The following is a 17,777-nucleotide window of genomic DNA, read 5'->3' as shown; positions in this document are numbered from 1 at the left end:
ACTGTGCGTCACGGACTGTCCCTGGGATTCATCCCCTGAATCGCTTCATTTCTTGTCCCCAACTAAGAAATCCAACAAAGAAAAGACTCATGCGAGAGGCCATTCGTCGCCTCTTAAACATACGGGCCATAGAACCGGTGCCATTGGATCAGAGAGGTTGGGGAGATGGAGAGCCATCCTAGATCTAAAGGGATTAAACTATCACCTTGCATACTGCAAATTCAAGATGCAAACGCTCCAGTCCATCTTAGGAAGCGTAAGAAGGGGAGACTTCCTGACGTCCATCGATCTCATGGAAGCGTAACTTCACATCCCCATCTCTCTCACCCATCGCCGGTTTCTACGATTTGTCCACAGGGGACACATTATCAGTACAGAGCACTCCCTATCCTCGGCTCCGAAGGTCTTTACCAAGATCCTGGCAGTTCTAGCAGTTCACCTGAGAATGGTACCAGTCAGAGTCCAGTGCTACCTGGACGACATTCTAATCCAGTCGTCATCGATCCATGCCACTCAGGCGGATCTCGAACTGGTGATAATGCTGCTCCAGAATCACGGGTTCTCGGTGAACTTCTCCATGAGCCATATGATCCCCGAAACAAGGTTATTACACTTAGGGGCCATCATAGATACGGTGGAATGCCGGGTCGATTTATCCCAAGAACACCGGGACAGCATCAGGGAGTCGATTCTCCAATTGCGCAGGGTTTGAACGGTAACGTTGGCCAACCTCTCCCCATTACTGGGGAAGATGATCTCGGCCGTTGCGATTGTATCTTGGGCCAGGTTCCACTCCAGGAACCTCCAGTGGTTCCTGCTCCTCTTCCAGAGAGTGAACATCAGTTCCTCCAATCGAAGGGTGAGACTTCCGCTTCACGTCTCACGATCCTTCACATGGTGGCTTTCGTCAGCCATGCTCAAGGGGTCTTACTTCAAGGAGCCCGATCAACTCACCCTTACAACCGACGCCAGCCTGTTCGGCTGGGGAGCGCACTTCGCTCACAGTGGGCCCAGGGCCGTTGGTCCCGCTCCGACCTTCAGCACAACATCAACTGGCTGGAGCTCAGGGCCGTATACCTGGCCCTCCGCCACTTTCGCAGCACAATGGCGAAGCGTCACATTCTTGTTCTCACAGACAACATGGCTGCCAAGGCACATGTGAACTGGCAAGGGGGCACCCGATTTGGTGAACTCTTGACCAAGGCACTCCTGCTGGGCTCCTGGATAGAAGCCAACCTGGCCTCCATCAAGGCTGACCACATTTCAGAGGAGGCAAACACTCAGGCCAACTTCCTGAGCTGGGTGACAGCGGACCATTTGGAATGACGCCTGCACCTGAGGATGTGCCACCGCTTCGGATTGCCAGTTCTAGACCTTTTTGCCTCTCCAACAAATGCTCATCTCTAGCGATTCTTTTCCCGCTTTCCGTCTCCAGGGGCAGAACAGGCGGATGCTCTTTGGAGCCCGTGGCCAGAGGGAGTGCTTTACGCCTTCCCTCTTCTTCCTTTTATTCCAGCGGTTGTCCACAAGCTTCTTCAGGAACAGGCGGAGATTCTTCTAGTGGCCCCGTATTGGCCACGGAGACCATGGGTCACCGACCTCGTGAACCTCTCTCTAGAGGCCCCATGGAGGATTCCCCCAGATCGGGTCTCACTCAGCCAGGGTACCCTTCTTCATCCAGATCCCCAATGGCTCCAGTTTGTCGTCTGGAACTTGAGTGCTCGATCTTGTCCCAGGAGTCCTACTCACCAGGGGTCCTTACCGTAATCCAGGCCTCCTGTCGGTCCTCTACCAACTGTATTTATGAGGCCACGTGGAGGAACTTCTGTTCGTGGTGCTCGAACCACCACTTGACCATTCCAGACTTGACAATTCCACATATATTGGATTACCTTTTACAGGGTCTGGAGAGGGGCTTGGCTCCAAACATATTGCGCAGACAAGTCGCCGCTCTCTCCACTGTACTTACCTGTGACTCCGCGGTTTTCCTAGGTCATCATCCCTTGATCCGTTCGTTCATCAAGGGTGCTACTATTGCCAAGCCCCCTGTAGTGCACAGGTATCCCTCTTGGGACCTGCCGCCAGTTCTTCGGGCTCTAACCAGACCGCCCTTTGAGCCCCTCAAGACATGTGATATATGTTACGTATTACACAAGGTTGCATTCCTGGTGGCAATCACCTCTGTGCGATGAATATCAGAATTGGCAGCACTTTCAATCAGAGATGACTTGTGCTTTTTTCACCAGGACTGGGTGGTACTTCACCTGGACCCTACCTTCCTTCCTAAGGTCAATTCTCTTTTCCACAGGGCTCAAGAAATTATACTTCCAGATTTCTGTCCTCACTCATCTCATGCCCTGGAACGGCAATGGCACCTTCTGGACGTCCGCAGAGCACTCCATTACTACATCTCACGGACAGCTGCCTTCCGCAACTCTGAGGCCCTCTTTGTCTTCTTCCATCCTTCTTCCAAGGGTCAGAAGGTGTCTTCTTCCACGATTGGCAGGTGGATTAGGGCGGGTATAGTGGGGGCGTATCAGGCTGAGTCATTGCCAGTTCCACGACAGGTCACAGCCCACTCAATACATAGTGCGGCTACTTCCGTGGCCTGGGCCACTCAGGCATCCATCGAGGACGTTTACAAAGCGGCCACATAGTCTTCACCATCTCCCTTTATAAGGCATTATAAGATTGACAGGTTCGCCTCGGCGGAGGCCTCCTTTGGCAGTAGGGTTCTCCAATAGGTAGTACCTCAAAGTGCCATTCTGGACTGGCCTGCTCCCCTCCCTCAGGGACAGTAGGCTTTGGTATGTCCCATTGGTGGATTCTCCATCTCCAGTGCTGGAGAAGGGGCATTGTCTTACCTGAATGCCTTTTCTCAGCACGGAGATGGAGAATCCACTCCCGTCCTCGCAGGTGATTTAGGCCTAGGGCTAGCTTTATGAGTCAACACGTCTTGCTGTCAGTCATGGCTTCACCTGCGTCGAGACTGGGACACTCTAGCCCAGGACAGGCGTTGCAACTTTGGCTGACTTGATCTGATTGGGCAGGAACACAGTCTCAACCCATTGGTGGATTTTCCATCTCCGTGCTGAGAAAAGGTGTTAAGGTAAGACAATGCCCCTTTTCAAAAAAAAAAAGTAACAAAGTAGTAGTACATGGTTTCTGTTCTAAAATTAAAATTAGAATAAAATTATTCTAAAAGTATTCTTGTAATTAAGAATATGCAGTGTGGGTGCTTTATTTTAGAGTTTGCGAGCTTCCACTTTGTTTTTATTTAAAGTAATCTTTTGAAAAATCAAAATGGAACAGAGAACATGACAAGTGCCAAAGGAAATGTTCATGAAAATATTATTACTAGAGGCATCCTAATGCAAGAACCGGTAATCCTTGATTTACAACAGTTCATTTAGTAACCCTTATTATTTACAAAAGCACTGAAAAAAGTGACTCATGACCATTTTTCATACTTACAATCATTGCAGCATCTTCATAGTCAGGTGATCAATGTTTAGACATTTGGCAACTATTTTGTTTGGAAAATTTGTATTGCTGCTTACTTGATCACGGCGACTCAAGGCAACTTACAGGAAATTTATGATGGTTGCAGTGTCCTGGAATAATATGATCATCTTTTGCTACTAAATTAAAAACTGCAGTGATTCACTTAACAGCCGTGGCAAGAAAGGTCGTAAAATGGGGCAAAATTCATTTAGCAAATGTCTTACTTAGCAACAGAAAATGTAATCATATTAAACTGCCTTGTGAGCAGATTTGAGAAAAGTAAGGGAAATGATGCTGAAAAACAAAACCTGATATTATAAAACACCATTGAACTTAATGGAAAAGTTTGAACCATTTTTCACACTTTGTGCAGCATCCCTGTGGTCATGTGATCAAAATTTGGATGCAGGGCAACTGGTTCATATTTATCATGGTTGCAGTCTCCCAGGGTCATGTAATCATCTTTTGTGATCTTCTGGCAAGCAAATCAATAGTAAATCCAAATTCACTTAACAACCCTGTTACTAACTTAACAACTGCAGTGATTCTCTTAATAACTACGGCAAGAAATGTCAGGGTCTTCCGGTGGATCTGCGCCCGCGATGGCGGCTACTTTGTAGCCGTCCTCCTGGGTGTTTGAATCGCTATGAACAGCGGCCATCAGCTGTTCAGCGGTTCAAAATCCCCCTCCCGGGCAAAGGGGGGGGAAAAAAGAGGGTTGTCTGAATAGTGGTAGAGCCACTCTCATGCACCCCCAAGGCTTTTTTGGGGGGGTGAGAGGAGTGCTCCCATGGAGTTCAGACTGTCTCCGCTTCCCAGCTGCTTTTGTCCCTAGGGACAAAACAAGCCGCTGCAACCACCTCCGCGATTAAAGTGATCTGGTGAGTTTTTTTTAGAGGCGGACAGAGCTGAGTAGAGGATTTAGCTTTTGCTTTCTTTGATTTTATTTGGATTTTAAGTTTAAAAATTTACTTTTATATTCCCTCTTTTTATTTTTTTTATTTTGTTGAAAGGGAAAGTAAAATGGCGATCGGCAAGCCTTTCAGTTTTTTGGGGGGGGGGGAAGGTAGAATGGCGATCGGCAGGCTTTTTGGTGTTTTTTTTTATCCTTTTCCTTTTTTTTTTTAATGATTGGAACGGAATGTGGATTTGATTTTGATATTGGGTTTGGATTTTAGAACCATTATTATTTTTGTTTAACTTCTTTGTTTTGCTTTTTGTACTTTTAAAAAAATGGAATGGATTTTTTCTATTTAATTATTTTTTTCTTCTTCCCTTTTCTTTTTTTAACTCCTTTCTTTTTATTATAATGATCTCCTTTTGAAGGATTTTTTGATTTTTTGGAGTTAATCTCTCTTTTTCTTTGTTTAATTTTTGTAACTTTTAAGAAGGAGTAAAGATTTTTCTAAGATGGCTCCAAAGCGTTCAGTATCTTTTTGTTATAATGATCTCCTTTTGAAGGACTTTTTGAATTTTTTTGGACTTAATCTCTCTTTTTCTTTTGCTTAATTTTTGTAATTTTTAAGAAGGAGTAAAGATTTTTTTTAAGATGGCTCCAAAGCGTCCAGTAATTCCTACAGCTCCTAAGGTGGTTTCTTCTTCAGTGTTATCATCAGTGCAACAACCTAAATCAATAGCTTCACCCTCTTCCTTGGTACAGCCAATAATTGTGAAGGATTTGCACAACTCATGCAACATACAATCGTAAAGAAAAAGAGCAACAGAAGAAGGAGTTTAAGGAAGGCTCACAAGTATTGGCTCCTGAGTCTGTGGGAGAAGCAGGATTTATAAACTTTTTGGAGCTACCTTTAAGGGCAGATTTCAAAGCACTTCTTTCGAGATTTATGGATAAGAGAGACTAACAAGGATGGAGATCGAATGAAAATTCTAGATAAGAAGTTTAAGTTTAAGTACTTAGTTTAAGTATTTAAAAGAGTACTGAGTCTGTGGGAGAAACAAGATTTATAAACTTTTTGGAGTTAGCTTTAAAGGCAGTTTTCAAAGCACTTCTTTTGAGGTTTATGGACAAGAGAGACTGATAAGGAATGTGTTTATTGTGGATGGAATTTGTTATTGGTAAAGATTTAAATGTGTATAAGGGAATTTTAATGTTTTAAGTAGTGTTCAAATTTGTGTTTTGGAGGGAGTTTATAAAGAATGATGGATAATAATATAAGTATGATATGAAAATTTTCAGAGTATATTATAATGTGTTTAATGATTGGGGTTTTTTATTATTATTATTATTATTATTATTATTATTTTTAAGAGAAGATAACTTGTTTAAATGTACCTAGATTTGTTTAGGATGTATATGTCTTTTAAGTTTTTTTTTTTTATTGGAGAGAAGATTATGGAGATTGAATGAAAATCTTAGATAAGAAGTTTAAGTTTAAGTATTTAGTTTAAGTATTCAAAGAGTATTTAGTTTTAATGGTATAATGAAGGTTTATATGTTTATTTTTGTGTTCTAGGATAAAGAAAGAGGGAGAGATTAGATTTTATATTGTAGGTATAGATATTCAAAGAAAGTAATGTTTAAATTTGTGTTTTGGAGGGAGTTTATACAGAATGATGGATAATAATATAAGTATGATACTAGAAAATGTTTAGAGTATATTATAATGTGTTTAATGATTGCAATTATTATTTTTTTAGAGAAGATAACCTATTTAATTTAATGTATTTAGATTTGTTTAGGATTTATATGTGTTTTAAGTTTTTCTTTTCTTTTTCTGAAAAATTTTAATTAAGCCTGTACTCAGCTCTGGGAGGGTTGGGGGAGGGTTTGGGAGGTTTGGGGAGGTGGGGGAGGGTATGGGAGGGTGGGGGGGTTTGGGGAGGGGATTTGTTTTGTAAAATTTAAAAAACTTTCAATAATAAAAAAAAGAAATGTCATAAAATGGGGCAAAATTCACTTAACAACTGACTCACTTAGCAATAGAAATTTTGGGCTCAATTGTGGTCATAAGTGAAGGACTACCTCTAATTGAATTGTTTTTTTAAAAAATTAATTTGATTCATTGAATTTTATTTAATTTGAAGAATTTGAATGTATTAATTTTGTACTCAAAATGAATTTTCTTGTATTATGATGGAGTCTACTCAACAGATATTATTAGAAGCTATTAATCCAAGATTAATTTTTCTTTTAGCTGAAACAAAGATCTGCTTCAAATATTATCATGGAGCGAGTGGGGCACTGCGGGCAACAACTCCCAGTGTGACAGTGAAGAATAATGCAGTTCCTGTAAGTTTTATGCTGGCTTCCTTATTATGATCATTAACCTATGCTGTCTTTTGCTTATGACTATGATTCAATTGTATCAGTAGTTTTCACCTTTACAACCGGGCTTGCTGAATTGTTGTGTTCTATAATTCATTGCCAGTTTTTCTTTTCTCTGTGTATTCTTATAATTTAATATCACAATAGTAATGGGGGACTTTAACTACCCTGACATCAACTGGGAGACTCTGCACCAAGTGGAAGATCAAACAGGTTCCTGGCAAACCTAGCAGACAACTTTGTCTCCCAAAAAGTAGAGAAGGGAACTAGGGGATTAGCCATTTTTGATCTAATTCTCACTAACAGAGATGAAATGATAAAGGTGTTGAAGCCACAGAAACCTTGGGAAGAAGTGATCATGCAATATTGGATTCAACATTATGGAAGCACAAGCAATAGAACACAGTCAAACTAGAGTCTTGGACTTCAAGAGAGCTAATTTCAATAAACTTAGAGAGGGCTTGGGAAGGATTCCATGGATGAGAATCCTCAAGGGGAAAACAACTCAAGAAGCTTGGGAAATTTTGAAAAGTGAGATAATAAAAGCCCGGTCTAGCACAATACCAACAAAGAGGAAAAATAACAGCTCTCAAAAGAAATCAGCATGGCTGCATAAAGAACTCTCTGACAAATTGAAAGATAAAAAGGACAAGTATAGAAAGTGGAAAAAGGGGCACATAACTAAGTCAGAATATCAGCAAATAGCCCAAGTTTGCAAAGATGAAGCGAGGAAAGCTAAGACTCAAAATGAACTAAGACTTGCAACCAAAGTCAAAAATAACAAAAAAAGCTTCTTTCAACATGTAAAAAACAAGAAAAAAGTGAACGAAATGATTGGTCCATTAGTAGGTGAAAGTGGCAAGAAGGTGACAAGCAACAGGGAGAAAGCAGAACTATTTAACTCATTTTTTGTATCTGCTTTACACAAAAGGAAAAAAACAGACCAACCTATCAAAAATAATGCCATAAAAACAGAATAGAAATACAAGTTAAGATAGGCAAGAAAATGGTAAGTGAGCATCTGTCTAGCCTAGACGAGTTCAAATCACCAGGACCAGATGGATTACACCCCAAGGTTCTCAAGGAACTGGAAGATGTGATCTCAGGACCACTGAACTATATTTTTCAAAGATCCTGGAGCACTGGGGAACTACCGGAGGACTCAAAAAGAGCTATGTAGTTCCCATCTTCAAAAAAGGGAAAAAAATTACAGGAAATTACAGACCTATCAGCCTGACCTCAATACCTGGGAAGAATCTGGAAAAGATAATCAAACAACAAATCAGTGAACACCTAGAGGCAAACAAAGTCATTACTAAAAGCCAACATGGGTTTGTCAAAAACAGATCATGCCAGACAAATCTTATTGCATTCTTCGACCAAGTTACAAAATTAATGGATCAGAGGAATGCTGTGGATATAATTTACTTGGACTTCAGTAAGGCATTTGATAAAGTAGATCACAACCTACTACTTGATAAGATAGAAAAATGTGGGTTAGACAGCATCATCACCAGATGGATCTGTAGCTAGCTGATCAGCCGTACTCAGCATATGGTCCTCAATGGAACCGCATCTACATGAAGGGAAGTGTGTAGAGGGGTGCTCCAGGGCTCTGTTCTGGGCCCAGTGCTCTTCAACATCTTCATTAACAATTTGGACGAGGGGATAGATGAGGAACTCATCAAATTTGCAGACGACACCAAGCTGGTAGGAATAGCCAACACTCCAGAAGACAGGCTTAAGATACAGAAGGATCTGGACAGACTTGAACACTGGGCGCTATCTAACAAAATGAAATTCAATGATGAAAAAAGCAAGGTTCTACATTTAGGCAAGAAAAACCAAATGCACAAGTACAGCATAGGTGGCACCATGCTCAATAGTAGTAACTGTGAGAGGGACCTCGGAGTCCTAGTGGACAATCACTTAAATATGAGCCAGCAGTGTGCTGCAGCTGCCAAAAAGGCCAACACAGTGCTAGGCTGCATTAACAGAGGGATAGAATCAAGATCACGTGAAGAGTTAATATTGCTTTACAATGCCTTGGTAAGGCCACACTTGGAATACTGCATCCAGTTTCCACACTTTGAACAACTTGCCTCCAGAAGCGGTGAATGCTCCAACACTGGAAATTTTTAAGAAGAGACTGGATGGCCATTTGTCCAAAATGGTATAGGGTTTCCTGCCTGAGCAGGGGGTTGGACTAGATGACCTCCAAGGTCCCTTCCAACTTTATTATTATTATGGTGACCATTCTTCATATGTTTTAGTCTTCAGTCCCTTAATCATTTTGGTGCTATTCTCTGCACTTTTTCTAGAGCCTCAACATCTTTTTTTTCGTGATGACCACATCTGGGCAGAATATTCTAAGTATGGTTTTACCAAAGCACTGTAAAGTTGTACTAGCACTTCAAGTGATTTTGATTCTATCTCTCTCTTGATGCCTAGGATTGTACTGGCTTTTTTGGAAGTGCAACATATTGCTGGCTCATATTAAGTGGTTGTCCACTGGGATTCTTAGATCCTCTCACAGTTATTGCTATTGAGCCAGGTACCTATTCTACACCTATGCATTAGTTTTTTTTCTTGCCTAGGTATAACACCTAATTTTTCTCACCACTGATTGCATTTTTTTTTAAATTGGGCCCAGTGTTCATGTCTGTCAAGGTTCTTCTGTATCTTGAGCCTATGTTCTAAAATGTTGGCTCTTCCATTTGTTGTTGTTAGTTGCGAAGTCGTGTCCGACCCATCGCGACCCCATGGACAATGTTCCTCCAGGTCTTCCTGTCCTCTACCATCTTCTGGAGTCCATTTAAATTCACACCTACTGCTTCAGTGACTCCATCCAGCCATCTCATTCTCTGTCGTCCCCTTCTTCTATTGCCCTCAATCTTTCCCAGCATTAGGCCCTTCTCCAGTGAGTCCTTCCTTCTCATTAGGTGGCCAAAGTATTTGAGTTTCAACTTCAGGATCTGGCCTTCTAAAGAGCAGTCGGGGTTGATCTCTTCTAGGACTGACCGGTTTGAACGCCTTGCAGTCCAAGGGACTCGCAGGAGTCTTCTCCAGCACCATAGTTCAAAGGCCTCAATTCTTTGGCGCTCAGCCTTTCTTATGGTCCAACTTTCACAGCCATACATTGCAACTGGGAAAACCATGGCCTGGACTATACGCACTTTTGTTGGCAGGGTGATGTCTCTGCTTTTTAGTATGCTGTCTAGATTTGCCATAGCTTTCCTCCCCAGGAGCAAGCGTCTTTTAATTTCTTGGCTGCAGTCCCCATCTGAGGTGATCTTGGAGCCCAGAAAAATAAAATCTGTCACTACCTCCATTTCTTCCCCATCTATTTGCCAGGAATTGAGAGGGCCGGATGCCATGATTTTGGTTTTCTTAATGTTGAGTTTCAAGCCAACTTTTGCACTCTCCTTCTTCACCCGCATCAAGAGGCTCTTTAGTTCCTCTTCACTTTCTGCCATTAGAGTGGTATCATCTGCATATCTTAGGTTGTTGATATTTCTCCCGGCAATCTTAATTCCAACTTTTGATTCATCTAGCCTGCCTTTCTCATGATGTGCTCTGCATATAAGTTAAATAGGCAGGGCGACAGTATACAGCCTTGCCGGACTCCTTTTCCAATTTTGAACCAATCAGTGGTTCCGTGTTCAGTTCTCACTGTTGCTTCTTGACCCGCATATAGGTTTCTCAAGAGACAAATGAGATGGTCTGGTACTCCCATCTCTTTAAGAACTTGCCACAATTTGTTGTGATCCACACAATCAAAGGCTTTTGCATAGTCAATGAAGCAGAAGTAGATGTTTTTCTGGAACTCCCTAGCTTTCTCCATGATCCAGCGTATGTTGGCAATTTGATCTCTAGTTCCTCTGCCTCTTCGAAATCCTGCCTGTACTTCTGGTAGTTCTCGATCCACATACTGCTGGAGTCTAGCTTGTAGGATTTTAAGCATAACTTTACTAGCATGTGAAATGAGTGCAATGGTGCGATAGTTTGAACATTCTTTGGCATTGCCTTTCTTTGGAATTGGAATGTAAACTGACCTTTTCCAATCCTGTGGCCACTGTTGAGTTTTCCAAATTTGCTGGCAAATTGAGTGTAGCACTTTTACTGCATCGTCTTTTAAGATTTTGAATAGCTCAGCTGGAATACTGTCACCTCCACTAGCTTTGTTGTTGCTCAGATTTTCTAAGGCCCATTTCACTTCACATTCTAGGATGTCTGGTTCGAGGTCAATGACCATCTCATTGTGGTTATCTGGGATGTTAAGCTCATTCTTGTATAGTTCTTCTGTGTAGTTTTGCCATCTCTTCTTAATCTCTTCTGCCTCTGTTAGGTCTCTGCCATTTTGGTCCTTTATCATGCCCATCTTTGCATGAAACGTTCCCTTCATATCTCCAATTTTCTTGAAGAGATCTCTGGTCCTCCCTATTCTGTTGTTTTCTTCTATTTCTTTGCACTGTTCATTTAAGAAGGCATTCTTATCTCTTCTAGCTATTCTCTGGAATTCTGCATTCAATTGGGTGTATCTTTCTCTTTCTCCTTTGCCTTTCGCTTCCCTTCTTTCCTCAGCTATTTGCAAAGCTTCCTCAGACAGCCATTTTGCTTTCTTGCATTTCTTTTTCTTTGGGATGGTTTTAGTTGCTACCTCTTGTACAATGTTGCGAACTTCCATCCATAGTTCTTCAGGCACTCTGTCTATCAGATCTAATTCCTTAAATCTATTTGTCACCTCTACTGTATATTCATCAGGAATATGATTTAGTTCATACCTGAGTGGCCTAGTGCTTTTCCCTACTTTTTTCAATTTAAGCCTAAATTTTGCAACGAGAAGCTCATGATCTGAGCCACAGTCAGCTCCTGGTCTTGTTTTTACTGACTGTATAGAGTTTTCTCCATCTTTGGCTGCAGAGCACATAGTCAATCTGATTTCTATGTTGACCGTCTGGTGATGTCCATGTGTAGAGCCGTCTCTTGGGTTGTTGGAAAAGAGTGTTTGTTATGACCATCGTATTCTCTTGACAAAATTCTATTAGCCTGTGCCCTGCTTCATTTTGTACTCCAAGGCCAAACTTGCCTGTTATTCCGGTTATCTTTTGGCTTCCTACCTTAGCATTCCAATCCCCCATGATGATAAGGACATCATTTTTTGGTGTTAATTCTATAAGGTGCTGTAGGGCTTCATAGAACCGGTCAATTTCATCCTCTTCAGCACCAGTGGTTGGGGCATAGATTTGGACTACTGTGATATTGAATGGTTTGCCTTGGATTCGAATTGAGATCATTCTGTCATTTTGAGGATTGTATCCCAGTATTGCTTTTCCTATTCTTTTATTGACTATGAAGGCTACTCCATTTCTTCTGAGGGATTCTTGCCCACAGTAGTATACCTGATAGTCATCTGAGTTAAATTCACCCATTCCTGTCCATTTTAGTTCGCTGATTCCTAAGATGTCAATGTTCATTCTTGTCATCTCTTTTTTGACTACGTCTAGCTTGCCTTGATTCATGGATCTTACATTCCAGGTTCCTATGGAGAAAAAATCTTTACAGCATCGGACTTTCCTTTCACCACCAGATATATCCACAGCTGAGCGTCCTTTCGGCTTTGGCCCAGTCGCTTCATTCTTTCTGGCGCTACTAGTACTAGCCCTCTGCTCTTCCCCAGTAGCATATTGGACACCTTCCGACCTGAGGGGCTCATCTTCCAGTGTCATATCTTTTTTCCTTTTAGTACTGTCCATGGGGTTTTCATGGCAAAGATACTGGAGTGGTTTGCCATTTCCTTCTCCAGTGGATCACATTTTGTCAGAACTCTCTGCTATAACCTGTCCGTCTTGGGTGGCCCTGCACGGCATAGCTTATAGCTTCATTGAGTTACGCAAGCCCCTTCGCCACGACAAGGCAGTAATCCATAAAGGGGCTCTTCCATTTAGGTTGATATAATTTGCAAATTTAATGAATTCCCCTTTATCTTCTAATCTAAATCTTTTATGAAGACATTGAAGAATATAAAGCCTAAGACAGAACCTTGGGTACTCCACTGCAAGCTTTCCACCATGTAGATGCAGTTCCATTAAAGACTATACTTTGAGTTCTCGTTTAAATTTATTTTCCCCACAATATTTAAAAGAAAGCATTTTTACTTGTTAAAATTTTCTTAGAGTTAATTACATTTATATATTGAAAACTGTTTCCTCATATGAACATTTACATTTTTATATCTTGAAATAGAAAGAAGAAAGAGCAAAAATAATATACTGTCTAAAAGAAGCATATCCCTCTTAAACTAAAATTCCTTAATAATCAATGTTTCATTTTTTAAAACATATTCAAATCTTCAAAATCCATTATATTTAAATATTTAATACATTTCCCTCATATAAATCTTCCCACACATTTTTATATTTCTCATATCATAGGCAAAAACAATATACTGTATTGCTTAAGGAGCCTATTTCTCCTAAGCTAAGAATCATTTGTATTCAAAATTTTATTTTTTTAACCATATTCAAACAAGTGTTTTAATATCTTTAAATATTCCATCAAATAAATCCCATCATCTAATTTCTTAATTCTGGCTTTAGCGCCCCCCCCCTTTTATTTTTGCCAAAGTGTCAGGGCCCACTTCAAAACCTCATCCCAAGAAAGCAGTACTCTTGGAACAGTTTCATTCCAAAAATAAATTTTATTAGGAAAAGCTGATAGCAGGTATAAAAGGCAGGATCTGAGGGTTTCCCGCTCAGATCAATAAGTTAAAAGAGTCCCAAGCAAACCCTACCCTAATAGTTCATCCGATCATTTTAAATGAGCCAGTCCCCAGGTGTTAAGTCCGTTATGGGAATGGAGCTGATAATGGGGCCCATTCCCATGCTTGTGAAGATGTTGGTAGTTGTTCGCACCTTCCCTTCCACAGCGAGAGATAAGCCAGATGGCCAGAGTCACATTCCTTTCTCACCACAGGTTGACATCAAAGGAGAGATAGTTCAAAGAGTAAGTAGGTAGAAGCAGCAGAAGGGAAACATTGTAGCAAAGCAGAAAAACATACCACAGAGCCTCCCCACTTCCCCTCAGGAGAATGGCAGAATCCACAAAAAGAAATGGAAAGAATTGAAGTAGATTTCTTTCCTACCCCCAGGAAAGGAATGGGTTCTGGCACAAGATTTTTCCTAGTCAGTATGTTCTGTTGAATCCCAAGATCTTCCCATGGCTTTGTAGATGTTGTTATCAGTACAAAAGCTACGTCAATTGAAGTGTTTTTGTGAAGATATTCCTCAGAGATCTTTTTCTTTCTTTCTCTCTTAGTTTCTCCATCACCTTTTTTCTCTCAAATTCTTGAATTCTTTATATATAGATTGTCTTCCAGTATTTCCTGGAAGCTTTTGTCCATCTGAATCCTTCCATTATTAAATTCCGTCTCAAAGTTTCTTTCCACTAGTTTATATTCAGTTGTCTGCTTTACATGATCTCTCTCTCTCTTTTTGTTTTCTGATCCTTTATTTGTTGTGGTGTTCAATTGAGATATGTATTCACTTAAATTTTCAAATTCATTTTTAATTTCCTTGTGGTTTGAAGTTAATGTCATTTGTATATGTTGTAACATAAAATACATTTCCTCCTGAAAAGTATTTATTTTTTCTTGATATATTCTTTCTGCAGACCAAAAATCCTTTCTCTGCCAATCACTTTAACGTTACAGTTCAAAAAATATTTATAGTCCAGGAAGGTCAATTTTTTTCTAAATTTTATAGAGATAGTCCACAATGTTTTTTTTTCTTTTATTACAGCTGTTCTTTGTTTGGTTAAAGCTTTGAAGGTCACAATAACAATTTTTTTCCTGGCTGTATATTTAGGGCAGTATTTCCATCCACCACTAGATGTCAGCACCAGTCCATCTTTCAGTTTTCAAAACAAATAAGCCATTTATCTTCGTCAATAATCTTTTGCCAGGAAACTCTTAATAAATTCCATCGATTTCACCTTTTCCAAGTTTAAATCTTATATTAATTTTATTTCTGTATATTTTTATTCCCTATAAATTTAATTCACTGCTTCCGTTTAGAGGAGGGAGGAGCAAAGATAACCCCTCTCTCACTTTTGGAGGATTTTTATTTCTGAGTTTTTTCTTTTTTTTTTTTCAGGAAATCAATCAGGTAAAAGAGAGAGAACCAATATTCTTACCCAGTTCAATCATACTGTTTACGATCACTTAATTTACTGCTTTTTGGCTTTGGCTGCATGTAGCTTGGGCTAGATTCATAAATGACTCTAGCCTTTCTTCGGTTTGTGGAGAGCTTTCCCTGGACATCTGTATCAACTGCCATCTCCCCAGGCTCGGCGGGGCTTTCCTCCTTCTTTGCCACCTCTCCGGGGTGGCGTTTGGCCCATTAGGATCCCCAAACAGAGAAAAATCAACCATAGAGTGTGGAGCCCCACAATCCCTTGGCTGTTGCACTAACTGTGCAAAATCAGAAGCCAGAAGGATCTATGACAAGATGATCTAGGTCAGACATGTCAAACTCGCGACATCACGTGACATCGCACAACGTATCGGCACTGTTCTGCATTGGGGTGGGCACAGTTCCGCATGATGCGTCTGGCCTGCAGGCCAGCAGTTTGACACCCCTGATCTAGATAATTAATTAGAAAAGAAGCTTAATAATGAAGTGGAGGATATTCGTAGACACGTAATCGTTATTTTTCAAAAAAATTACCAGGAAACGTTCTAATTTAAGGTTGATAAAAGAGAATATTATTGGAAGAAGAGAAAATCAAGGAAAATTACTATGTGGAATATGGAACTATAAAAGTTAAATGTTCATTATTTGTAAATATAAACCTAGACAATACACTCTTTACCAAATATTAATGGTGATATGGAAAAAAACCAATAATATATATATATATATATATATATATATATATATATATATATATATATATTATATATTTCTTTTTTTTTTTATTGAAATTTTTTTAAATTTTACAAAACAAATCCCCTCCCCAGACCCCCCCACCCTCCCTTACCCTCCCCCACCTCCCCAAACCTCCCAAACCCTCCCCCAACCTTCCCAGAGTTGAGTACAGGCTTAATTAAAATTTTCCAGAAAAAGAAAAGAAAAACTTGAAACACATATAAATCCTAAACAAATCTAGATACCTTAAATTAAATAGATTATCTTCTCTAAAAAATAATAATTACAATCATTAAATACATTATAATATACTCTAAACATTTTCTAATATGCTTATAATGTTATCCATCATTCTATATAAACTCCCTCCAAAACACAAATTTAACCATTACTTTGTTTCTATACCTACAATATAAAATCTAATATAAATCATAGGCAAATCTGAATACATTTAATTAAACAAATTATACTCCCTCCAAAGCACAAATTTAAACATTACGTAAAACTTAAAACATTAGAATCCCCTTATACGCATTAAAATCTTTGCCAGTAACAAATTCCATCTTAAAAATAATAATAATTAAAAAAAACCCAAACATTGAACACATTATAATGTACTCCAAACCTTTTCATATCATACTTATATTATTATCCATCATTCTTTATAAACTCCCTCCAAAACACAAATTTAAACATTACTTAAAACTTAAAACATTAAAATTCCCTTATACACATTTAAATCTTTACCGATAATAAATTCCATCCACAATAGACACATTAAACATTTAAATCTTTACCAATAGTAAGTTCCATCCACAAAAAACACAGTCCTTATCAGTCTCGATTGTCCATGTAAAATTTTCATTCGATCTCCATCCTTATCAGTCTCTCTTATCCATAAGGCTCGAAAGAAATGCTTTGAGATCTGCCCTTAAAGGTTGCTCCGAAATTATAAATCCTGACTCTCCCGCCGGCTCAGAAGCCAATACATGTGAAGATTCCTTAAACTCCTTCTTCTGTTGGTCTTTTTCTTTACTATTATATGTTGCACAAGTTGTCCTCCGCCCCTTCCTCTCAGCTTGTTGAAGCCCCTCAGACTGAGATTTCCCATTTTCCATTTCTTCAGACAGCAATTTTACCCTTGAGGGTTGCTCCCGAAACTTTATAAGTCTTGCTTCTCCCGCAGGTTTAGAAACCAATAGATGTGAGGCTTCCTTAACCTTCTTCTGTTGCTGCTTCTCTTTACAGTTATATGTTGCACAAGTTATCTTCTGCTCCTCTATCTGAACTTGTTGAGGCCCCTCAAGCTGAGGTTCCCCAATTTTCATAAGTATAGGTTCTTCAGGGTATAATTCTACATTCTTTTCTTCCAAGGCTTTAAACTTAGTAGATGGCGATAAACATACCCCCAGAACCGAAGTATAAAAATCTTTTGCTTGAAAAACAGTATTAAGTCTATAACATATCCCCAGGTAATTCACCACCATTCCAATCGGAACATCCCATCTGAACGAGATTCGTCTCTTTTTAAGTTCATCTGCTAAAAAAGCAAACTCCTTTCTTCTTCTTAAAATTTTAGATGGGATCTCCTTTAAAATTATAACGTCTTGTAAGGCAATTTGAAATCTCTTTTTATAAAAAGCTTGTATAATTTCATTGCGCAGGGATCTTTTCCCAAAGTAAATTACCACATCTCTTGGCAAATTCTTTTGCACTGCCACCACAGAATTAACTCTAAATAATTTTTCAATTTCACTAAGTATTTCCTCTTTTTCTTTATTCAAAATCACAGCATATATATATTGTCAATGATCCTACCATACTCCTGGCAAGAACGACACCGAGGCAATCAAAGTACAGGCAGCATCAGCTTTTACTTGAGGAATCGTTAGCATGCAAGGCAAACAGGCAAAGTTTCCCCTGCTAAACAAAGTTTGCGCTGGTAGCAGCGCTCCTTAAATAGTCTCGTGCAACCAGCCCCACCCTCCACCTATCAAACCAGCATCCAGCCGGAAGTACAATATATGGCCGGTGGCAAGCCCCACTGGCCTTTTGCTCGC

General features: G+C 39.8%; 1 protein-coding gene across 11 annotated transcripts in view; it reads left to right on the top strand.

Annotated features, from left to right (window-relative positions):
• HECW1 (HECT, C2 and WW domain containing E3 ubiquitin protein ligase 1) overlaps positions 1–17,777 on the top strand; it is a 357,453-nt gene that overhangs the window by 182,451 nt on the left and 157,225 nt on the right. For all 11 annotated transcript variants that reach the window (XR_005555972.1, XM_039336700.1, XM_039336697.1 and 8 more), the window contains one exon: positions 6,660–6,754. Coding sequence is in view for 9 of the 11 variants with exons in the window: in XM_039336700.1 (XP_039192634.1) it covers positions 6,660–6,754 (95 nt within the window). In the remaining 2 variants the exon portion in view is untranslated. The remainder of the gene's footprint in view (positions 1–6,659; positions 6,755–17,777) is intronic.

Source organism: Crotalus tigris, unplaced genomic scaffold, assembly GCF_016545835.1.
Source record: "Crotalus tigris isolate CLP2741 ecotype Arizona unplaced genomic scaffold, ASM1654583v1 scf7180000017666.379230911805:20528666, whole genome shotgun sequence".
Classification (NCBI taxonomy): domain Eukaryota; kingdom Metazoa; phylum Chordata; class Lepidosauria; order Squamata; family Viperidae; genus Crotalus; species Crotalus tigris.
This window is presented reverse-complemented; position numbering and strand designations above follow the sequence as displayed.